General features: G+C 40.8%; 1 protein-coding gene across 3 annotated transcripts; it reads right to left on the reverse strand.

The window, feature by feature from the left end:
* Positions 1 to 9,386: 9,386 nt before the first annotated feature.
* Positions 9,387 to 22,878, reverse strand: ELAC1 (elaC ribonuclease Z 1). 3 transcript variants are annotated; one of them, XM_069467992.1, is made up of 5 exons: positions 22,807 to 22,855; positions 22,214 to 22,531; positions 17,117 to 17,281; positions 12,601 to 13,068; positions 10,313 to 10,974 (listed from the first exon to the last, which is right to left on the reverse strand). In XM_069467992.1, exons 3-5 carry the CDS (start codon positions 17,271 to 17,273, stop codon positions 10,508 to 10,510), a joined length of 1,092 nt encoding a protein of 363 aa, XP_069324093.1. In that variant the 5' UTR covers positions 17,274 to 17,281; positions 22,214 to 22,531; positions 22,807 to 22,855; the 3' UTR covers positions 10,313 to 10,507. The 3 variants fall into 3 exon arrangements, with proteins under 3 accessions (XP_069324091.1, XP_069324093.1, XP_069324092.1); XM_069467990.1 differs by lacking the exon at positions 22,214 to 22,531 and having other exon boundaries at positions 9,387 to 10,974; positions 22,807 to 22,878; XM_069467991.1 differs by lacking the exon at positions 22,807 to 22,855 and having other exon boundaries at positions 22,214 to 22,764.
* Between the last annotated feature and the right edge of the window lie 2,217 nt (positions 22,879 to 25,095).

Consider the following 25,095-nt stretch of genomic DNA (forward strand, 5'->3'; position numbering starts at 1 on the left):
AGTACTAAATTTAAAGCAGATGGAGAAAGCAGCAAGCAAGACAATGCCTACATCTGCTAGTAAATTAATACTGCTGAGCCAAGCAAGTAGAAAAATCTTGAGTGGTCTGTACATGTTAGCAGAGCCATAAATAATGCAAAGGCCCCCGCTTTTGAGGAATTTATAATTTATATAATTTAGACATAATATAGTCTGCTAACATTTATTGAGGACTTACTATGTATTGGGCACTATTCTAAGTGCTTTACTCAAATTGACTCATTTAATTTTCTCAACAACCCTCTAAAATAGGTAGTGTTATATAGTGTCCAGTTTGTAGAGGGGAACATTGTGTCACAGAGATTGAGTGATTTTACCCAAGATCACATGGCTAGTAACGGAGTTGGGATTCCAAAGCCCACACTCCTAACCATTGCACTAACCTGCTCCTCTAGAAAGACATCGAGAAGAAGGAACAGAATGACCTATGACTTCATTTCATACTTACTATATATCCTTTATTAATTTTTAGATGTGCAACCCACCCTCGTTAGAATGTTCTACAGGTCTGTATCATAGCCCTTATAGTGAGCCTTGCACACAATAGGTACTCAGTTAGTATATATTGATTTGCTCATGGACAATATTCTTTTGGATACTTAGGTTGCTTTGAACATAAAATCATCACAAGAACTTAAGGAAGCTGATCAATGGCATGAGAAATGTGTCAGACCTCTGAATTCCAGTGAGTCTCATATCTATTACACGTGTTCACACCTCATTGCAATTGCCATTTTCCATCCTGGTCTCTCCCTGGAAACTGGAAGCTCCTTCAAGGCAAGGATAGCGTCCAGGTCATCATTGCATCCTCAGTGACCAGCCCGGCGGCCTGGTACATCATATTAGTGAGGAGTTTTAATTGGGAGTGACAGGAACTCAATTGGCATTTGCTAAAGCAGGAAGGGAAGTGTTGGAAGGATGCTGGGGGATTGCATGGGTTGAAGAAAGAGCAAGAGCTGCAGGAAGCAGAGATCTCTGGAAACTGGACCCAGGTGCCACGCCACTGGAAGACCTTTCTTTCAGTCCATCTCCCTGCCTGGGAGAAGTATCACCCCCCCCACCCCCCGTCCCCCCGAGCCCTTAATTCACAGCCTCAATGATATGACACAATATGTCAGGGGCTACTTCCTCTCCCCTACTCCAGTGAGAATGATCTTGAGGAAGTCACGGATTGGCCAAGCTTGGGTCATGAGCTCATCTCTGCCCACATCTCTGCCCAGTCATTCTGGAGCACTCTGGTTGAGCATGCCTAGAGTGTGTGCTTGTCCCTGGGGGCTGGGAGTCATCTCCCAAGTAGCAGTGGAGTGTGGGATTAGGGAAAGGATGGTGTGGAAGCATGCCAGGTGGCCATAAACAACAGCCACCAAGACCTAATAGGTCCTTAATAATGATGATTGAGGATATGAGCTGGGGGTGTGCAATGAATTATTTCCTTGAAAAACTGATTCCATACTGAAAAAATAACAGGGCTTACTTGTCATTCAACTTATATTCATTCATTCAACCAATAGTTTTGAGTGTAGGTTATGTAGGTTAGGTTACATATAGTTTGTAGTCTAATTACAAATTATAAATATAAAAAATTCAGGCCAGGTGTGGTGAATCACACCTGTAATACTAGCACTCTGGGAGGCCGAGGCAGGAGGATTCCTTGAGGTCACGGGTTCTAGACCAGCCTGAACAAGAGCAAGACTCCATCTCTACTAAAAATAGAAATATTAGCTGGGCATCATGGCACACACCTGTAGTCCCAGCTACTTGGAGACTGAGGCAGGAGGATTGTTTGAGCCCAGGAGTCTGAGGTTGCTGTGAGCTAGGCTGATGCCACAGCACTCTAGCCCAGGCAACAGAGCAAGACTCTGTCCCCAAAAAAAAAAAAAAAAATTCAACTTTAGTGGAAATGTATTTCTTAAATGAGATAGATGAGTCTTTTAAAAAAATTAGTTCTGTATCCATTGATAAATATTACTGACTGCTAAAACAAAACTAGGTCCACATCTATACGATCTCTGTTTTTCATTTTTATAGATGTGAGCACTGAGAATCTTGTTTTATAAATAAGTAGATGGGGATGAAAATATGGAAATCATTTTCTAATAATAGTGCTACTCAATTTTTTTTTTTTTACTATGCCCAAGTTGTGTGCTCAACATTATAGAGTGATTATATTGGTTTTCAATAGCTGCATGACAAATTCCCACAAAACTAGCAGTTTAAAACACTACCCATTTATTATCTCACTGTTCTGTAGACCAGAAGTCAGGGAGGAGGGTTCAGGAGAATGGGGAGGCTTGACTGGGCTTTCTGCTTAGAGTCTCACAAATACAAAATTACGGTGTTAGATGAGCTGGGCTTCTTATCTGGAGAAGTGTACTTCATCCAGCTTATTGGCAGAATTAAGTTCCTAGCAGTTGTAACACTAAAGTCCCTGTTTGCTAGCTATTGTTGGCCCGACACCACTCTCAGCTCCTAGAGGCTACTCTTAGGTCCTTGAATGTGGCCCCCTCCATCTTCAAAGCTAGCACTGGATGATCAGATCTTTCTCATGCTTCAAATCTCACTTCCCCTTCTACTACCAGCCAGAGAAAATTCTCTGCTATTAAAGGGCTCCCCTGGTCCAGCTAGGCCCACCTGGATAGCTTTCAATAGAAAGTTGACTTAAGAACATTTTTGATGAAAATTTCTAGGCAGAATTCTAAAGATCTTATCTCCTGGTTATTCAATCAAGCTCTAATCTAGCCACTGCTGTGAATGGACTTTGGGACTTTAATTAAAGTCCCAAGTCAGTTGACCTTAAAGCTACCCAGGTGTATTTCTTGCTTAATTGATTTTAAATGATTTAAATCATTTAAATGATTCACTAATTTGGGCCTAGAGATTTTTTTATAAGGTTTTTAATCACAAATTCAATTTCTTTGATAAATAGACAATCTGAATAGTCCTACTTTTTTTGTGTGTCAGTTCTGGCAAATCATATTTTTAAAAAATGTTGTTTTAGTAATTTTATCTTAAAGTTATTCATAGTGTCCTTTTTTATCTTATTAATGTTTGTAAGATCTGTAGCAATATCTCCTTTTTCATTCCTGAGTTGGGTATTTTGTAGACAATATTTTTAATAATCTATCATTGGATCATTTGATGAGTAGGTAAATAAAATGTACTATATCCATATAGTGGAATATTATTTGGCAATAAAAAGGAACAGAGTACTGATATAACATAGATACATCTTGAAAACATTATGCTAAGTAAAAGAATCCAGCCACAAAGGACCACATAGTGTATGAATTCATTTCTATAAAATGTCCAGAATAGGCAAATCTATAGAGACAAAAAGCAGACTAGTGGTCACCTAGGGCTGGAGAGTTTGGGGGGCGGGGATGGGAGTGCCTGCCAAAGAGTATGGGGTTTCTTTGGGGGATAATGAAAAGGTTCTAAAATCGATAGTGGTGATGGTTGTACAATTCTGTGAATATATGAAAAACCATCAAATTTTATGGCAAGTGAATTATATTTCAATAAGCTGTTTAAAAAAATTATCGTTGGACAGATTAGATTCTCCTTCATTTTTGTTCAAAACAACAAATTGGAAACTACCTAACTTGCAAAAGAATTGTTATCTAATTTTTCATTTTTTCAACCTCAATATTTCAATTATCCCTTTCTTTGGTATCCCAGAGGTTTTTTCATCCTAGAACACTGCACAATAGTACCAGCAAGACACTTTGACTACACTAGTTCTCAGGAGGATCAATTTTAGGAAATTGATATGAAAACATGCCTGTGTACCCTTAGAAAAGTCTTTGCATATCCCCAGGAGTATTAACACCTAGTCTGAAGACCACTGCGCTAGGCTATACTCTCAGTACGGGGATGTGAGGGAGGAAATGGGTCATGTCCTAGTATCTGCTAGCTGTGTGACAACGTGTTCCATGGCAAGGCCCTTTGTAAGTCAGTTAGGATCTGCATTTGGGCTGCTGACCCAGACATGGGTACTTCTACAAGGTCAGCTACAGTCCAGGAAGAGTGGAGATAGGGTCAGACAAGCCTATGATCTCTGGAAGCCACAACAATGTAGAAAACAACCTGGACAAGATAACCTTGGTTTCATTTGGTGACACAGAACTAACTCTCAGCTCTACCTGAAGCTGCCTGAACAGTTTCTGGCAGTTAAAGGGGGATTTATACAGCTGGAAAACTTGATCCCTCACCTTTCCCCTTTTATTTTTTCGTGGGCGCATTTAATCTTTGTACCTGCCATGTCTGCTGAGTGTATAATTAGCATGCTGACATCTGAGCAGCAGTGCTTCTCAGCTAGCTTTATTTAGGGGTGGAAATATTTCTTACTTTGGATAAACTTAGGCATTGCTCCCCCCTCCCCTGCCCAACTTCCTTGTTATCCTGGGTATGACAGCTTTTTATCCCTTGGAATATGTCAAGGGCACAGGAATATCTGTGTCCAGATGTCAGCTGGAGTTACCCTGTCCTTTAAGATATACATGAAATTGGCTCAACCCCTCTCACCCTCATTCCATGGGCTACGTAAAGGTCAATGCCCTCCTCACGATTTTCTGGACATTTCTGGGAAGCATTGGTTCTCACGGTCACCTCTGACTCCAGCTCCTGTGAATTGTATTCATTTGGAGATTGTCTCTCTCTTCCTCCTGCTGCCCCCTTTTCCTCCAAATCAACCCAGTCATGGAATTCAGAACTTGTTCTCCTTTGGTGGTGTGCAGGCTGAGGAAGGATCCCGAAATCATGTGACTTCAAAGAAAGTTAGGGGGAAATGAGGATTTCCTTCCAAGCAATGCAGCCACCATAAAATTAAATATCAGCCATCTGTGTTCTTAAGGTCTCCCACCATTTTCCTACCTGTGTGGGGCTCCAGACTCCTGAAGGGGGCTTGGCCCTCTTTCTTTCTTACCTGTGTTCTGATTTCCCTATACATAGCAAAAGCCAACAGCCCAATTTCTTAGGCAGAGAAAATATTTTTCCAACCGTTTCCTTGGGTCTAGGTTTCTGTTTGCGTGTCTTAGGACACCAAACTACAGCTTTAAAGTTAGTACTAAGGATTTGCCCCCTGAAAGTCACAGGCAACCAACCATTCGCCTCCACTCCGGTTTTAGTTCAGAGACTAGGGGAGAGGCTTTTGTGGTTCATCTTAATCAGGAAAAATCCCTACAAGACAAAGGCACTGCATATTAATTGAATAACAGGATGACAAGGAAAATTGAGCCAGGCAACGCTATTTATTAAGTGCCTAATATGTTCCAGGCACGGGGCTAGGCACAAAGGGAAACAAAATCAGACAGTTGTGTTCTTGTGAAGCTGACAACATTAGTGGGAAAGAGAAACATTAAATACTCACACAAGCAAAATGAAAATATTAAGTGACAGGCACCAGGAAGACAGGCTGCAGGTGCTAGGAGAGGGATACGCTACCCAGTAGGGGGCCAGGGAGAGTTTCCATGAGGCTGTGACCTGAAGGTCCAGTAAGGGTTAATCTGGGGAGCAGAGAAAGAACATTCCAGGCTGAGAGAACAGGCCGTGCAAAGGCTTTGTGACAACAAAAAGCCCTGACAAAGGACTGAAAGAAGGCCCACGTGGCTGGAGCTGCAAAAATGTGGAGTAAGATTAGGTTGGAAAGTTGGGTAAGACAAGACCACTAAAAAGTTCCAAGCAGAGGGAGTGCGAGGCTCATGTTTGCATTTTGAAAAAAAAATTACTCTGGCTGCAGCATGGAGAAGGGATTGGAATGTCACAAAGGCTTGAGAGGAACTATTTGCCACCTGGAGCATCCATGTGGAGACAAGCAGTTGCTGTAATTATCCAGAGCATCATCTTATCTGTGTGTATTTTAATACAATGCTCAAACAAAATGAACACATACATACAAATAGTTAAGAATATCAACTAGTACTAGTACTATTAGGTTTATAAAAAATAGCAGTCCCCTGACCATCCCTCCCCACCCCCTGGCCCTGTCCACTAAGGACCCCTCCCCCTCCACTCTTAACTATTCATCTGGTGGTCTTCCTTTCTCCCTGCTTTTTAAAAACATAGTATGTTTAAAATGATATTTATTTTTCAATTTTAGACATTACTCCCTACTACAGAAGAAAAGAATTTCTTGCTCTTACCCCGCATTCCCTCCCCTCCCTTAAAACTATTCTTATCCTGCCAAGAGGGAACACTCAGCGCATTACCAGCACTTCCCTTTTAGTCTTCCCATATACGAAAAATACTGACTCATTCATTGCTTGAAAAACCCATCAATCAATAAGGACAGAAACAGTACATCTCACTGGAAATGTATACCTTTGTAAGTACAAAAGTACCTTCACTGTCCATCTGTCAGGGACCGAGGGGTAAGGATTTTTACCCCTTTAAGTAAAAACTACCAAGTTCTTAAGCTGGCATGAGAATATTCAAGGAAATCACAATATGTGCTAGTTGAAAGACATAATAAACTTATTTGCACTATGAGGCAAAAATAATCTTTACAAGACTAATGTCTTGGGGAAGAAGTGTTAGAAAGGTCACTGATTGACGATACTCCATATCATCTGCGGATGGAGTAGCAAAATAGGCCACTCCTATGCTACTGCTAGGAGTATAAGTGAGCATGAAAACAAGCGGGTGATTCCTACCCAGTCTACAAAACTCAGTCAGATGTTTTCACCCTCAGAGAAATCAATTCCAAGGAAGGAAATACTCAGAGATAAAAAGATTTACGCACAAGACTATTCACGACAGTATTATTTATAACAATGGAAAACAATCTCAATGCACCCAAATGGGAAAATGGCTAAATGATACATCTATAGCATGGGAAATATAAAATCATTAAATCTGTGCTTACAGAGAACATTTAGTGTGGTGGGGAAATGCTCATAGTATGTTAAATGAGAAAAACAGGCTACATGTAAAAATATACATGTTGCATGTGTGTAATGTGCACACATACAAACATATGTAGAAGCATATATATCTATATATACCCCAATTTTTTAAAATGCATCAAGAAAAGTTTTTTTTCCTCCCAATGTGGTCTGCCAGCCATATACTTCAGAATCACCTGGCGGGCTTATTAAAATGCAGCTTCCTAGGTACCACACCAGACCTACTGGAGTCTTTGTAAGCAGAGCCTAAGATCTCTGTCTACCTACACACCCTGAGTAATCCTGACTCACACCTCAGTCTGAGGACCACTGGATCTGAAATGACAGCTTTCTCTGAGTGCTGGGATTATGAATAATTGTCTTCCTTTCTTGAATTTTGAATTCTCTACCAAGCATATGTTGCTTTTATGATTCAAATTTCATTTAAAATGCATTAATGAGGCATAAGTATTAGAAAATAGAGCTAACTTAGCATCTATTTAGGCAAGTGTAAACAACTTGTGAGAACTCGAAAGTACATATTTTTTACCTAAAATAAGTAGGTATCTATGGATTCCTGACAATAGAAAGTCAGTTTGGGACAAAGAAATTACTATACTAAGTGTAGATATGGAAATCATTACCTCAATAAATTGTGCAAGTAAAAACATAAATAGAGTAACTTTGAGAAGTATAAGGAACAGCATTTCTAATGTTCCAAGATGTTCCTTGGCAAAAAGAGGATTCAGTGATCAAATAAATTTGGGGCACAATATATACTATCATTCCCTCTCCACTCTTAGAGTCAAAACCATGAGTGATAACAGGTTCTGAGAAGTCCAATAGAAGCTTCATTTTAATTCTAGCTCCACAAATTCTTAGAATGTTCCTAGCATTGAAAGCAAATTCTAGGCCAGAAGAGGGTCTGGAAAAAGTTCTCACCATGTACTGATATCTTATACTTGATCCAACATATCAATTCATTTCCACGTTCCCACAGTCTCTGAGGGCTTAGCCCATATATATTTATAGAGCCTGCTTCTAAGGGCATGGTTCAAGTCAGCTAGCAAGTAATGTTTAGGAACAGCAAAACTGAGCGCCAGGCTGCAAGATTAAGAGAACATTTGAAATAACTGCGGATTTACTTTGGTTTACTTATCTGTCTCTACCACTAGACTATTAGCTTAGAGCTGGAATTTTGTCCTTTGTCTATTCATTTACGTACTCCCAACACAGTAAAGCCTGGCACTTATTTTGCACTCAGTGAATGGGGTACCACCAACCAGGTGGTTTAATTTTTTTTTTTTTTTTTTGAGACAGAATCTTGCTCTGTTGCCCTGACTGGGGTACAGTGGCATCATCATAGCTCACTGCAACCTCAAACTCCTGGGCTTAAGCCAGCCTCCTGTCTTGGCCTCTCGAGTAGCTGGGACCATAGGTGCATGCCACCACAACCCGCTATGGTTTAATTTTTTTTTTGACAAGTTCAGTAATGACATGGGCTAAACATAGAAGCATGTCCTGAACTTTGTGCACTCATGTTATCAAGGCTTCATTTCACTGAAAAAATATTTGGGTGCTTACTATAGGTGGGCATTTCTAAGAATGTAAAGGTGACTAAGACACAATCTCTACCCTCAAGGGCTCCATGCAGTAGAGATACCAGTCTTAGCCTCTGTATAGGTTTGGGCATAATAAGTGTCTAATTAATGTTCATTTGAATAAACCAAGACACACTTTAAGCCTGATCAAACTTTCACACTTTGGGGGCAGAGTCTAGAGTTGGACAGAATCAGACCACTCTAGGGACTGCATCAAGATGACTGGTGTCTTAAGCAACCAGACCTATCTTGATCATTGCTACTTTGGAGTCTCCACAACTAGCCAGGAATCAAAATTTTGACCAAAGAGGCCCCAGAACCCAGAGGAATTTAACAGTATACACTATGACAATGTTTGTACTGCAAAACTCTCCAGGTTCTTGATGTGTTAACAGTTGGTATGCGGTGCAATAAGACTGAGAAAGGGGTTCAGCAGAGCTGACAGGCCTCTGGCCTGCAGGATTCTCAGCATCTTCAAGCAATGTGCTATGTTCTTTATATGCATTGTCCCATTTAACCTTCACAACAATCCTACCAGGTAGGTCTTATTATTTTTCCCATTTTAGAAATGGATATGCTGAAGAAACTCAAGAGAGAGTAAGGAACCTGCTCTAGACCACATGGAAGTACCATCAAAAGGTACAGAATGGGACTATGATATCAGGTCTTTCTGGCACCAAAGTCTGGTTCACGGGCATTCAAAGCAACACTAATAATGTTTTTAATATGCTGATGGGCACTGGACCACTCCCAGAAGGATGCAGAGCATAAAGGGCTTCCCAAGCTGATTTGATTAGGGAGCCTTTTTGAAGGAATCGGCATGTAAGACTAGCTTTCTGTGGAACACATTTTGAGAAACACCGTGGGGCAAGTGAGTCAGAGCTACATCATGGCATGGCAGACAAAAGGGAGGTGGAAGGCAGCTCAGAAGGAAGAGCTACTCTAGAACGAACACTTATTAAAATTGTGCTCAAAGAATTATTAATAGGGACTTGTAAATTAAACCTCAGTTTAACAGATACCATTTCTACCTCCAGATTCATAAGCTTCACTTGATGGCTCATTTCTTTCAAATGATATCTGATATGACATTCCAATTCCAACATATTCACACTTTAGGATTTGTTGTAAGATTTGACTTACCTAGTAATTCAAATCATTATGTCACTAATTTTGGAAAAGCATATTCACATTGGAGTGTTAAGTTTTCAACTTTCTCTGTATTTCAATGGGCCTGCAATTTGCATTTTGGGTGAGATGATTCTTTATTATACAGGACTGACTCAAATTTTGCAGGACAATCTAGCATCCCTGACCCCTGACCAGTGGTAGTAGGACCACGATCATTACCCTTCCAGTCATTGTGACAAGAAAACATCCCCACAATTTCAAAACTCTTTCTAGGGGAGTAGTAGCACTCCAACTGAGAATCATCAGTTAAGAGCAAACCAGAAAGTTCAATAAAATACTAGGATAAACACCTAGCCCAACCCTACATTCAGTATTCTAGCAAAGCTGTGGTCATGCTATCATCAATCCTGTATATCCAATGTCTCGTTATTTCTCCCTATTCTGTTAATAACACAGATTCAACATAAACTGCCAAAATACTATTTTTAGCCATGAGGGCCAGGCTCTGTGTACTTTGTGAACAATAGCAAAAATGCTGAGCAGAAGCTAAGCCGAGGATTGCATGGAGTAATGGCTTATATCTGTGGCAACAGCACAAAATGACAAGTATACCCGAACGGTCTATCGTTTTGTCAGATTTGGGCTTTAAGAAGAATGCTGGGGTTTTGTTCTTTTAAAAATGATTTATTATCAAAAATCTTGCTCCCTCTAACTACTGAGTCAGTTCAACAATGCAGCTCCATCCTTTTCAGGATTAATAGGGCTCAAATAATTTCAGACTAAAAACAAAAAATAAAAAACTTGACAACAGGTCCAGTTCACAAATATGTCAACATGTGTTCAGGAACATTGGTTTTACTTCTTGATTGGAATGCCAATCACCATAAAATCTTCTGCTAGAGTCACTTCTTGGAGATCTAACACTGATTCAGCTTGCTTTTTTAGTTCTACAATGCCATCTGTTTCTCCTTCTCTGGCCAAGGCAACTGGTTTGTACCTCTGACTGAAGTGAGTCAGAACCAGCCTCTTTGCATGGCACAACTTTGCAAATGTTGCTGCCATCTGTGGTGTGCTGTGGCCGTGCTCCTTTGCTTTGTCCATTTGGGCATCATCCAAGGTCGCTTCATGGATCAACAGGTCTGCTTCAAAGCACAGCTTCACTCCTCCATCACCCACAACCCCGGAACAGTCACCCAATATGCAGATTTTTCTTCCAACGATAGGCTTTTTTAAGACATCCTGGGGAAAAACTGTAACCCCATTTTCCAGAACAACAGAAATTCCATTTTTCAGCTTTCCATAGGCAGGACCTGGCGGAACACCTAATGATGAAGGCAGATAACATTATATCATGGGAATGGAATGTATGACCATTTAAGAGTCTATTTTAACAGCATCGCAAATAGCTAATGGAAAAGGCATCCAATTCTTTTCACAGTTGTTGTGTTTTACTACTCATGGAAAACTGGAATATTTATACATTTTTTAAAATTCTGTGTTGACTGATACTAGCAATGCCTTAGTATTTAAAACGTTTCCTATATACGTATGTCAGATGATTTTTAAGCTCCTAAATCCCACTAAGACCTTACACAGTCAAGAAAACAGTCTTAATTCTCTGCTGTGCATGGAAATATCAGTTTTAGGGAGTGCTTTATTTAATAAACTCACCTTTGGGTAAAAGTATAGAGTATATTTAAATAATAATATGATCAATGCCTAATCAAGACAGGTACCTACAAACTGACTAACTTAATAAAAAAAAAAAATTGTTAGGATTGTTTGGATCACAAGATCAAGGAGTTTCAGGCAATCATACGTGATCAATCTACTTGGTAGACAGGGACAGTTCCACATTTACCAAACTTGGCTTAAGGCTCATATTAATCTGGAATAACATCACTCTGGACAGTACTTACAAACAAGGATAATGTGATCATTAATTCCAACCCAGATCACATTTAAAGTTTCCAAATATAATAGTATTTCTACAAGCTTTTAAATAATAAAAATACTCTTGGTTTAAGTCATATTTCCTCTTTATGTAGCATTTTGTTTTAGCTGAGGAAGAAATTGCATAAATTAAAAAAAGGACATTAAAAAAAAAACACCACCATGCTTTTTTTTTTCTCTTTTTCTTTTTTATCTGGCAGCACCCCAAACCAGAATAGGATCAGAGCAATTTCCAGCTACCCTGCTTTTTACAGGCACTGCCACTCTGTGCCAAGGAAGGTGGTGATACTGGAGGTATAATGCCCTGGACTCTGCCTTGGAAGAGGTGCTGAAGACCTCCTCATGCATGCACGCAGGAGGTGTGAAGCCTTAGATGGGCCCCAAGCCCACGTTTGTATGCTTGCTTTCAACTGTGATGAACCCTGGCATGTAAAAGCGGTTGAGGCATAATGTTCTGAATACCAAATTAACTTAGTCAAGGTTGAATGAGTAGGCAAAGCAGAAGGAGAAGGAAACCCTGAAAGTAGTTGGCTGCAGCTGTGAGGTTAAGAAATGTGGCAAAAATTCTAAGACCAAAGATGTTACGGAAAACATATCAAAACGAAGACATGAAAAAATAAAACCTGGACCTAAAACAACCACTACTGCCACCCAAACTACCTGGCCAATCAAGACAGTGTAAGCTGAAGATAAGACAGACTAAGAATATGAATCCAGGGAGGTGAAGAGAGGATTCAAACATATATTTGATTTTGCTCTAAATAGTATATTTTGGCCTCATGTATTAATATTTCCCTTAATGAGGAAACTTAGGGCAAAGGAAGTAAGTGGAGAAAATGTCAGTTTTAGGTCTGGCATATAGGCCTGGGATACTACGACACTTCTAATAGCCTCAGTTAACAATAGCCTGATTTTACACGTCATGAATTATTTAAAACAAACAAACAAAAAACAATAGCCTGACTGATGAGAAGGAAAAAAAAAAAACCACTTACCAAGGTCTTTTAGTTTCTGTGCGTTGAGTTTACCTGGGCGTTTCTTTTCCACGACTGAAAACCCAAAGGAGGGAATTCTGTGAAAGAGGCGAAATGCTTTAACAACAAACTGTTCATCATCAACCAGGAGGTATGAGTTTTCTTCTGAGTCTAATAGGATAGTTCTTCCTTGTCCCTCTTTGGGAGGGCTGTCTGATGTATTCACATGTGCAAATTCCTTTAGTTCTTCTGCAGGACATTGATCCGCTGTAGGCACCAGCTCATGGACCACGTAAGGGAAGACCAACTCCGTGTGAGAGAGTTCCATGGTTCGCCAGATAAAGTCCCGAAGTCCTACAGGGCCATAGATTTCAATAGGCTGTTTGGCAACCACGGAGCTGCTTTGCAGGCTAATTGTGCAGAGGAGCCCAGGAAGGCCAAAGAAATGGTCTCCATGAAGATGAGTGATGAAAATCTTGGTAATTCTCCCTTTTGATTGAGACAGACAAATACATGTGGAAAGTTTTCAGAAATAAAAACTCGTACAAAGCTATTTGAAATAAGGATAACAATTCACATAAAAAGTTGTAAGTTGAATTTAGAAGTTCTTCTTACCACTGTAAACTTACTCGTTTACATTTTGTTACATGATTCCAGAAGCAAGAAAAACAAGCTTTATTTTACTGAATGATTTTAATAAGGTATAACTTTTTCATAAAACATCTTCAAATTACATAGTTTTACAGTTTGCAGAGCATTTCACTTAAGTAGACAGGCCTCAAGTGTCAAGAGCATTTAGCAGTTACACTGCCCCCTACTGCTCCTTCTAAGAATAGCAAGCATGTACATCAAGCAAAACAAAATGTTCCACTGACTCCAATTGACTGGACCAGTGCCTGAACCCAAAACTGCCTTTTAAGGACTCCCTACAATGGACAGAGATTAACCAATCAAGGCAGAGATTAACCAATCAAGGAAGGAGGGTAAGGGAGGGAGAGGAAAGGGAGGAGGGAAAGGAAAGGGAGGTAAGAGAGGAACAAGGTGAAGAACTGAGGGGAGAGGGTGGGCAACAGATGCCAGAATGCAGACTGGAGGGCAGATCGCCTACGGTATCATGTAAGGGTACTTGGACCCATCTCTTCCTTTCAGTCTGAATGAACACAACAGCTTTTTCAGTCCATATTGGCTTAGGTTATCGCTTGATTTAGCCAGTGGTAAATTGAGTTTACGGCTGTATGTGGCAGGGTGCCACATCAGCATTTTCTGAGATGCGCCACACAGCATTTCCCAAGTAACAATCACAACTAACACATTTCCAGTGTACAGAGGCTTCTTGTTCTTTGCTCAAGGTACGCCTATTTTAAACATTTGATACTGTAAGTGCACAGGAATCACTTGTTGATAGTTTATTGATATGATTTGTCCTATGACATCAAGTGCTCTCCAAACGAGTCTTCCCAAAATCACTACACCAAGCCCAGGCCCCAGTGCAAGAGAACAGAGTGGGCAGAGGCTGATATTGGACCTGAGAATCCCCAGGAGGCACTCTAGAAGTTTCCTCAATATGCTCCTTTTTCTTTTCTCTTTTTAGTCCTTGTTTTTCTGTTTTTTGACTTCCAGAATCCTTTCGTTTCCCCTTTCCCCCGGCAAGGCTGCAAAGCCACCTCCAAGTGTGACCTGAGGACTGTGCAGATAAAAGAACTACAGCAGTCGCTGAGTCCAGATCCCCCGTTGGCCTCAAAACTGCCAATGTCAGACTTCCTGGGCCCTTCGGTATCTACTCCGAAACAAAGCCAAACTGAACACCAAAACAACCCGTGAACCCAAAGCAAGTGAGGCAAAATAAGTAAGTGAAGAATTGCTTCCTACTGTTATCACAGTTTCAAGGAAACAAACATTTTATTTTTCGAGAAACTTGATTTCAGAGGGAGAAGGAATGGTAACCACAATTATCAAAGGTATGAGGAAGCTATCAAATGAAGAGAGAAAAATGCATGAATTCCCTTTCACTTGCAAACAGGGAAGTCATGGGAGAATATGTCATCCACAGAGGAGTGGAATAATTAAGCGTCCTCTAAAATATCATGATGCAGGCTGGGTGCAGTAGCACATGCCTGTAATCCTAGCACTTTGGGAGGCTGAGGCAGGAGGATCACTTGAGCCCACTGAGTTTGAGGTTGCAGTGAGCTCTGATGACGCCACTGCACTCTAGCCTGGGTGACAGAGTGAGACCTTGTCTCACAGCAACCTCAAACTCCTAGGCTCAAGCAATCCTCCTGCCTCAGCCTCCTGAGTAGCTGGGACTACAGGCGCACACCATGACGCCTGGCTAATTTTTATATTTTTAGTAAAGATGGGGTCTCACTCTTGCTCAGGCTGGTCTCGAACTCCTGAGCTCAAGCAATGCTCCCACCTCTGCCTCCCACAGTAGCTAGGATTACGGGCATAAGTCACCACGCCCGGCCCTACAAGTACTTCTTAAATTGAGTCTCTCATCTCCATCCCTATCTAATTTCTTGCTTCAACACCCTCATTCATATTCTCTCTCAATCTCTCTCTTTTATTCTCTCAAATGAATCGCAGCTGCCTTGGAACTGGTCTCCCTGGTGTTATTCTCTCTCTCCCAATGAATGTGCCATCAGAAAACTCTGTCCTAAAACACAAATCAGATCACATCGTTCTCCTGCTTAAAAACATTTAATGGCTCCTTACTGCCAGTAGAACAATAAAGTCCAAATACCGTACTATGCCACAGAGGACTTCACAGTCAGCCTTCACTTTCCTTTTCAGCATTTGTAGTCCCATCTAGCCCAGCCAAGTACCTGGGGTTCCCCAAACATGCCATTTCTTTCCTGGAAACTGCCTCACTTGTTGTTTACTTTGTTGTCTGTTCCTTAAATGTCTATCCCTACTTCTCCCCCGACAAAAACTTCTAGTTATCTCTTGGATCCTAGCTCAACTGTTACCATCTCTGGGATGCCTTCTGTTAATACACAGGCGCAGTTAATGTCCCCCTCCTTTGTGCTCGAGAAGTATTTAGAAAACACCTCTATTATTCTATTTATATTACATCACTGATGACTGTCAGTTCAGTTTCCATCACTAGACCAAGATATCCTTGGACACTGGAAGTATCTTTCCTTTAGTCATCAAGTGCTATGTACCGTGATGAATTATAGGAATAATGACTTCAATAACTACTATCTATCAAGACCTAATAAATGAGAGGCACTATACTAAGCTGCTAAATGTTTTATCTACTCACTAATGGAACATACATTTACTAGGCAACTACTAGGTACATAAATGATCATTGAACTTACTTTATAGTACAGGGAGATAGAGAACACAGAAACAAATTACTTAAATAACATAATTCCAGACACTGATGATGCTAAGAAGTCAACAAAAATAAGATGAAGTAAAAGAATGACTAGAGTGAGAGAGAAACTAACTCAACCCAGGAGGTTCAGGAAAAGCCTCTGAGGAGATGGCTAAGATTTAACTATGAGAAAGAGGCAATAGTATAGAGAAAGAATTATTATACATAATTCCCACAACACCCTCCCCCCCTTTTTTTTTTTCAGACAGGGTCTCACTCTGTTGCCCAGGCTACAGTGCAGTAGCCTCATCACAGCTCACTGCAACCTCAAACTCCTGGGCTCAGGTGATCCTCCTCCATCAGCCTCCCGAGTAGCTGGGACTACAGACGCCTGTCACCATTCCAGCTAATTTTTCTATTTTTTGTAGAGACAGGGTCTCCTGCTCAGGCTTGTCTCGAACTCTTGGCCTCAAGTGATCCTCCCACCTCAGCCTCCCAGAGGGCTAGGATTAAAGACGTGAGCCACCATGCCTGGCTATAACACCCTTTCTAAGTAGAGTTTTTATCCCCATTTTCAAGATGAAAAAAGTGAAGTTTAACTTTGCTAATCTGCTAAGATCACAAGCCAAAGACACAGCTGGGACCAGAACCCAGGTCTGCCTGACTCTGGGTTGAGGCTTTTCACTGGAATCCTCTAGCTCCCAGATGCCGGCCTCTGCTTACTCCATTCCTTCTGGCTATAATACCTTTCTTCTCCCCAGCCTCCTCCTTCAACAACTCACAGGCCAATCTCTCTGAGATGCTGACCCCGATAACCCAAGTGGAAAAGTACATCTCCCTCCTCTGAACATTTATTGCCCTTTGCATGCTCTCATGACAACTATCTCCTGGCGGAAGAAGTAAGTATGTACACTGTTCCCTTGCTAGGGCAGTTGTCTATCTAATATGCCTGATGTATCCCACTCCATCCTTCACCTGCCAACCTTACATAAATCCTTGCTCTCAACATTTCCAGGATGAATGAAAAGCACATAAATAAGGTAATGAAGTTCAGTGGGCATGGCCAGATGCCTGAGGGCCTTTCCAGTCTCCCAGAGCTCTAGCACTGAAGGGAGATGCAACTGTCAAGGCTGTTTCTGAACAAAAGGCCCAAAGAGAGCCAAGAAAATGAAGCAGACCAAAGATAATCTTAATGAGAGCTGAAGGCACACTAACCTGCTTTAAGCTGGCTCTTCATAAGCTGTGTCTGTGTTCCCTCTCCACAGTCAAAGAGCCAGCACTCGCCCTCACACCGAAGGACCACAGCAGAGGCACCCCGGGTTGGAGATGGGTATGCTGCGCCCGTCCCCAGAAATGTCACATCCATAGACATCTTCCACCCTGCAACAGAAAGATCACCTGGGAATTATTTCATATCACGGCACCAAAAACACATTCCTGTGAGATTTACTGTTATTTATTTTTTGTTCATGCAGAACTGTCTGGATTCCTGTTTTCTAATAGTTTTCCACACAAATCCAAAGTAAAACTTTAATAAATCTTAATCAGCTAAAACTACAATTACCAAACTTTGTACAACTGCTTACGCACACAAATAAAAACTGAACCCAGTCAATTAAAAACTAAAGCTGAATTCCAACTATATGACGTTCTCAAAAAGGCTAAACTATGGCGATAATAAAAAGATCAGTGTTTGCCAGTGATACAGGGGGAGGGAGGGAAGAATGAATAGGTGGAGCATGGGACTTTTAGGGCAGTGAAACTATGCTGTATGATACAGTTAGGACAAACACGTCATTATGCATTGGCCAACTGTACACAGAATGTACGACACAAGGGTGAATGAACCTTAATGTAAACTTTAGTTATTAAGAGTATATCAATATTGGCTCATCAACTGTAACAAACATACCATACTAAACCCAAGACGTTAACACAGGAGAAACTGGGAGGTGAGGGGTGAGAGGGTATATGGGAACTCTACTTTCCACGTATTTTTTTTAAGTCCTTCTAATAAACACTAAACAACAATTCTAGTTGAGATTCTGGGCAAGAGATGGTATTTAATGATGCTTTCCAAATGGTGTCCCTGGTGTCCATGGTGATCAGCCCTTTCTCTGAATGACCATAAACAGCAATGCTCTATGTACGCTACAGTAACGCTGATACTTCATAACAATGCTGAGCAAATGTCTCGCTCCCTACATGTCAGAGTCCATGACTTGTGAAGACTTGGAACTCTGCTATTTTAACTGATCAGCAATAACCTATTGAATGTGTGGATTCCTACCAACTCCTGGCACTGTTCCTTTCACTATTTCTGGCCACATCTAATATCTCTGATATATTTCTGTGATGGAAGATGTATATCAAATAGAATAAATGAGAATGAACTGAAACATACACCCAACCAGTTATAGATTATCCACATTGATGGTAAGGAGGAAAACATAATTTTAAGAAAAACTGCTATAATAAGAAAATTTGACAGAGAGCTAAATATATAGAAATTTCAATAGTTTTCTCAGCCCTAGCAATAACCAGATTAAAAACAAAATGGGGAAAAAAAATCCCATTCACAAGAACAATAAATAAATAAACCAACTTATAATGGAGATACACATATGTTCCTTGATAGGAAGACTTGGTATCATGTAAATGTTCATCTTTCCAAAATTAATGTCGGTATATTTGGTGCAAATCCTATTAGATTTCCAGTGGGAGTTCTCCTGGAACAAGAACAATCCAAAAATCACATGGAAGAAAAAAAAATACATGTCTGAGAAAAAACAAGAAAATTACATAAAGTAGTAAGTAATGACCTGCCTTTCTAGATACTAACATTTACTACATTAATCAGATGTAATTAAAACAGAATAATATTGGCACATAAATAGAGGTGAAAGGGAAGGGAAAGTCCATAAATAAACCAAGTATGTATAGGAATCAATACAGTAAATAACAAAGGTATGAAAAGGGTGGTTTTAGGGTCGGGTGCGGTGGCTCACACCTATAATCCTAGCACCCTGGGAGGCCAAGGCGGGAGGATTGCTTGAGGTCAGGAGTTCAAGACTAGCCTGAGCAAGAGCGAGACCCCGTCTCTACTAAAAATAAAAAAAATTAGCCACGCATGGTGGTGCACACCTGTAGTCCTAGCTACTGGGGAGGCTGAGGAAGGAGGATGGCTTGAGTTCAGGTGTTTGAGGTTGCTGTGATCGAGGCTGATAACACAGCACTCTAGCCCTGGCGACAGAGTGAGACTCTGTCTAACAAAACAAAACAAAACAAAAAAAAATCCAAAAAGGGTGGCTTATTTAATGAACAGAACTGACATAGTTGGCTGTTCTTGCAGAAAAAAGGAAAGCAAGATGTTCACTTTGCATTGTAGTTAAAAATATATTCCACACAGGTTTGAAATTTAAATGTAAAAAATCCAATAAGATATGCTGAAAAAAATAGAATTTGTACATGTTTAACTTTGGTGATGAGAAAGCTCTTATTGGTAAGACAGGAAACCCAGAAATGAAAAAAACAGACACTTTCACTACATAAAATCTTTTTATATATCAAAAGACTCAAAAAGACAAAGGACAAAAAGCACCTGGAGAAAACTATTTGCACCTCTTATGACAAAGGGTAAATGCCCCTAAGAAAAAATTTATTCCAATGCATTTAAAAAATAATAATCAATAGAAAAACAGGCAAAGGATAATACAGGGACCACAGAAGAAATCCAAATGGCCAATAAGCATGAAAAGTACTCAGACAACTATTATGCATCCATAAAAATTTAAAAAAAAAAGGTAAATAAAAAGAAAAGTGCTCAGTCTCCAGGTAGCGCAATGCAAATGAAAGAAAAGAGACCATTTTCTACACATCAGCTGGCAAATATGAGTGAAGCAATGCTAGGTAATAACCAGGATGAGGGCAAATGGGTACTCTCATAAGTGGTGAAGGTATGAATTGCTATTATGCTCTGGGAGAATAATTTATCTATATATATATATTACCAATAATAATGCTGTTAAATATGCTTTAACCCAGCAATCCCATTTTTGGGAATCTACCCTACAGAATCAAAGGATCTAAGTATAATGATGTTTATTGTGGTGCTTTTAAGGTAACTAAAATATGGAAGCAATCTGAATATGTCAATAGTGAAATGGTTGAATATTTTACTATACATTCATACTATTATTCTACTATTTTTTAACTATTTATTCCACAGCTAATAAAGTATCAGGTCTGTAACTATTGTCCTGGAGGAATAACAGTGAGAAAAGTTACAGATAGCTATGAGCTGATTTCATTTTTATAACAATGCCCCAAGCCCCTATACTTCTAAAAGACAAAGTCTGGTATGGAAGGATACACCCCATACTGTTAATACTGGTTATCTCAGAGGTGACTAAAGTGATAGGCAGGAGACAGGAAGAGAATTATTAATTTTAGTTTTAAATCTTTGGATAGTTTTAGGTTCCAATGAGTGATGTCTCATCTATTTAATTTAAATGTATTGTATTTATTTAATACTGATGATTTTTTTAAAATGTGTCATAAAGACAAACATGCTTTTCTAACTACCCATCACCTAGTCTTCCTTTCCATTTTGGGAAACAGCTCCCCACCAACTTGCTCCCCACAACTTCCACATACAAGGTGGTACATCTCTACCCTACACACAAGCCTTGAGGTTATTGCTACCTTTTCATGTGTTACTCTACATTTTCACCTCCAAGATCAAGTCTTCCTCTGATAATTAAGGAGCTTAATTTGCTGAGGCTTCCCTATTGGATTACAGTTTGCAAGACAGGTGAGAATAAACAGAATGTAGAAAGTTAAAATTTGCAAAAGCTAATAAAATGCAGAAGGGATAATAATCACTTTGCCATCCCTAACAAATAATGGATCTAGACCAGTGGTACTGTAACCCTGAGAGCATAATTAGAATCACCTGGAGAGCTTTTACACCTTATCAATGATTGGGTTCCATCTCAGAACAATTAGACAGGAAATTCTGCAAGTGAGACATGTGTTTTAGTATTAAAAATTAAAAAAGAGAGGAAAAAAAAGCCTTCCCCCATGATTCTAACATGGAGTCAGATTTGAGAACCACTTAGTGAAAGGTTAACGGAGAACTATAATCGATTGCATCAGAATGACCTGAACTCACTAATCAACTGGCCAATCTTTTCAAACACTGTTTTATTATGAAAAATTCCAAACGCATACAGAAATAGATTAGTACAATGCATCGCCACATAGCCATCATTGAGCTTCAACAATTATCAACTCATGGGGAATCTTGTTTCAACTATATCCCCCACCCCATCTCCATTACTCCAAGAATACTGGATAAGTAGTATGAGGGGCCTCCATCAAGCAGCACCCATTGTCTGGCTGTCTCTCTTTCTCTGATGTTAACAGCCACTAGTGATCATTGCCAGGATCCATTATTTCATTAGCGGTTGCCAAAAGGTGATACACTCTCATTCCTTCTGCAGTCATTAGCTGGCATCCTTCTGTAATTCCCTGATCACTTATTTGGTTACCCTGTGGTGCTATTTGTACATAAAAGGTCCACAAAGAAAGACAAGATCTTATTTAACTCCTGATGTGATGCAGTATGAAATACACAGTACCCACGAAGTTTTCTTGCTAAAAAGTAGAACCTGAAACCTGAAAAGGGCTGTAGATTTAAATAACTGCTTATGAAAGGACACCACAGGTATGGAAAAAGCAAAAGCCAGGATGTAGACACTTTACAGGACAAATGACTTGTTCTTCAAGTAAAATACAAGAGAAAAAATAGGGAGGGGATAAAGAGCTTGAAATCCAGGAGACATCAACCAAATGTTAACATGTGTAGTCTGTCTAGATCCTGATTTGGACAAACTGATGGGGAGTGGGGTATACAACTGGAGAAATGTAAACGCTGACTGGATAGTAAAAAAAAAAAATATGAAATGCTAATCAGACTAACAATGGCTTTATGTTTAAAAAGGGAGTTATTGTGCTTTATAAACATAAACAAGTACTTAACGGATGGAATGGTACATTTCAGATTTGCTTTAAAATACTAAGGGGGATGAGGGTTACAGATGAAATAAGACTGATCATGAATTGGGAGTTCAGTATACTATTTTTGTATATGTTTTAAAGTTTCCATAATAAAAAGCTTAAAATCGAACCAAATATAAGCAAAACCCTCCCATTAAGTTGGGAAGTAATTAGAAATTAATTTATTTGATCAGTGCTGCATGTTTTCGGACATGCACCATTTTAGGCACTAGGAATTAAAACTGCGCAAACCAGGTTAGGACCCTGTCTTCTTGGAGAAAATAACAGCCGCTTGCTTTCTCAAGGCTGTGATCCACCTTCGACGAAGTGCATATTCCGGTCGTGATCCCAGTACTGTCATTTCATACTCTGGGCCCGCGGTTTCGGTCCCGGCAGCAGATCACAATCACCCGGTGATGACGGAGCCTCAGCATTTGGAAGGCTTCCCAAGGGAGTCTAATGGCTGCCGGGTTCAGAAACAGCGCTCCTCGGTTTCCAGGCAGGCAGTGTCGGCCCTGCAATCACCCTGTGGTGTACGCAGGGCAGACACTGCCGTCCTCCATTTTAGAGCTGAAAGAACCATGGCCCGGAGAGAGAAAGTGAGTGGCCGAGGCACAGGGCCAGAGCCCAGGCTCCCCGACGAAACGGTGTGAGTCTCGAAAAAGGCGGGTGGGCGGCGGCAGCAGCAGCGCCGGGCGACCGAGGCTCCGGCCCCGGGCGGAGGACGAGGCGCGTTTTCGCTCCGGGCGCTCCCGGGGCCTGGGTCCTCCGCGCCGGGCCTGGACGAGCCGGCGAGTCCCGAGGAAGCGCGCCCGCCCCCCTCCGGCGCGCCCTGCCCCACTCACCCTCTCCCCGAGGCCCGCGGCAGGAGCCGAGGGAGGCGCAGGCCCGCACCGAGGCCCAGCCGTCCGCGAGGCGGCGACGCGCGCAGGCGGAAGTGCGCTGCCGGCTGGGTCCCGCGCGGCCGCTCTAGGACTCGCGGGAAGTCCGCGCTCGTTGGCGCCCGCCCGGGCCCGGCTTCGAGCGCGCGCTAGGGCCCCAGGGGGCCGCGAGGAAAGTGCCTGAGGGCGCTCCTCTCCCTCCGGGTTGGCTGGGTGTTAGATGGTGGTGGTGACCCGGGCCGAGGGGTGGGCGGACCAGAGCTGGCTGCGCGGAAACGAAAACGTTACTCTTCTGCTTTTTGTTTTCCGTGCAGTGTTTTTCAAACAAGAGTGTTATTCCTGATGTTTTGCTCATGCATATGTTTGTGTAATTTTTAGCCTTTGGTTGGAATGAATCTTACTATCTTTTAACCACTATAAGCCTTTGAGTCAGAGTTCATATCAGTGTGATCTGACCGTGTACCTTGATGAGCCTCCGCGTGCATTTCATTTTCCTGTTCCAAGGACACGCTGAAATATTAATATTTGCTTAAAACCTGCAGCTGATTGTGCTGTACTCACCCCAAGCCTTGCAGATGTGACCTCTTAGCAGACGTGAGAGTGAGAAGTCCAGGCCTGCGGTGTACACAACGCGTACGTGGTGCTTACAACCACAAGGGGAAAATGCCTTCAGTTTAAATTCCAATCTTAACAAAAAGTATTTGAGACTTCCGTGTAGTTTCAGATGCACTCATTTCCTGCTCAGTGTTCTTGAGGTGGCCAAAGTTTCCAATAGCCTCACAATAGGAGTAAGAGTGGGTGTGGTCTGGAAACTACCAAGAGAGCGGGATCAAGAACCAACCCCACCGCCACCCTTGGCTCAAAAGCCATTAATTGGTCTACTTTGGGGGGCTCTTCAGAACCTTATTTATTCAAGTATTAATTGAGCTCCGAGCTTATGGATAGTATTATTTTTGGTGCTCAGAGAATTTTAAAGATATGTCCTGGTCCCTTGTTTTAAGAAGCCCACACTCAGGCTGGGAAAATAGGTATCAGGAAGCAATCAACTAACAATATGAGGGAACTAATGAGCAAGTAAAAGAAAGGGTAAGATACGGGGAAAGGGACGTCACCAGCCAAGACGTCAGTGAGAAAGAGGTAGGACTTGAACTGGATCTTGTAGGATGCCAGAGACTTGAATCAATGTTGTGGAACTGGAAAAATAAAATGCACTTAGTCAAGTGGGATGAAGTGTTAAACACCAGATCCTGAACTTTATCCTGACATTTGCCTAGCTAAAAGTTGCTCAAGAAAACACATATCATTTTGTAGCTTAGCCTTGATCACAACTCAACTAGGGGTCCCCCAGAGCAGTGCCCTCTGGAGATCTGTCCAGGGCTTGTTCCTACCCATCCATCAAAACTTCCTGCTACTCCCCTTCTTAGCGATTCTTATACTTCTAGAGCAAGGGTGCCCAACCTATGGTGAGTTGTATAAGTATTTCATTATATATTGCAATGTAATAGTAATAGAAATAAAGTGCACAATAAATGTAAATGTGCTTGAATCATCCCGAAACCATCCTCCCCTTTCTGGTCCATGGAAAAATTGTCATCCATGAAAACAGCCAAAGAGGTTGGGGACCACCGTTCTAGAGAATAGTGGATAGAACTGTTTGTCCATTTTTAAATTTTTCTATTGTGGAAAATTTCAAACATACACAAAAGTTGAGAAAATGTTTAATGAACCCTTATGTATAATCATCCCTCAACTTCAATAGTCAGCAACATCTGAATCCATCTTGTTTCTCCATAACCCATCCCCCTCCAACAGCAACAACAGCAAAACAACAACAAAACCCTGGATTATTTTAAAGCAATTTCCAGACATAATATCATTTTATCCATAAATACTTTTGTAAGCATTTAAGGACTCTTTAAGAAAACTTCGTCACTATATAACAATGGTTGGCATTTCAGTATGTAAATATGAAAGACAAGGGCTTTAAGTATACAACCATAATATCATTACCATATTGTACAAAGAAGAAAATAACTCCTTAATATCATCAAATATTCAGCCACTTTTCAAATTTTCCTGATCATCTCATAACATTTTGAAACTCATTTGTTCAAATCAGAAAGTCAAATATAAAGTCAAAAAATAGAAAAGGTCTTTTTAGAAAAACAGAACTACATTATTATACCTGGAAAATTTGACAATAATTCCTTAACATAATCTAATTCATTAGAACTTCTACTTATTTACTAATAT

Source organism: Eulemur rufifrons, chromosome 5 (genome assembly GCF_041146395.1).
Source record: "Eulemur rufifrons isolate Redbay chromosome 5, OSU_ERuf_1, whole genome shotgun sequence".
Taxonomy (NCBI): Eukaryota; Metazoa; Chordata; class Mammalia; order Primates; family Lemuridae; genus Eulemur; species Eulemur rufifrons.

Excerpts from the sequence above, each read along its gene's own strand:
- ELAC1 (XM_069467990.1), bottom strand. The coding sequence starts at position 17,273 with ATGTCTATGGATGTGACATTTCTGGGGACGGGCGCAGCATACCCATCT. Across the intron at positions 13,069-17,116 it reads GAAGAGCCAGCTTAAAGCAG|GGAGAATTACCAAGATTTTC; the intron begins GTTAGTGTGCCT and ends CTCAATCAAAAG. Across the intron at positions 10,975-12,600 it reads ACAGAAACTAAAAGACCTTG|GTGTTCCGCCAGGTCCTGCC; the intron begins GTAAGTGGTTTT and ends CTTCATCATTAG.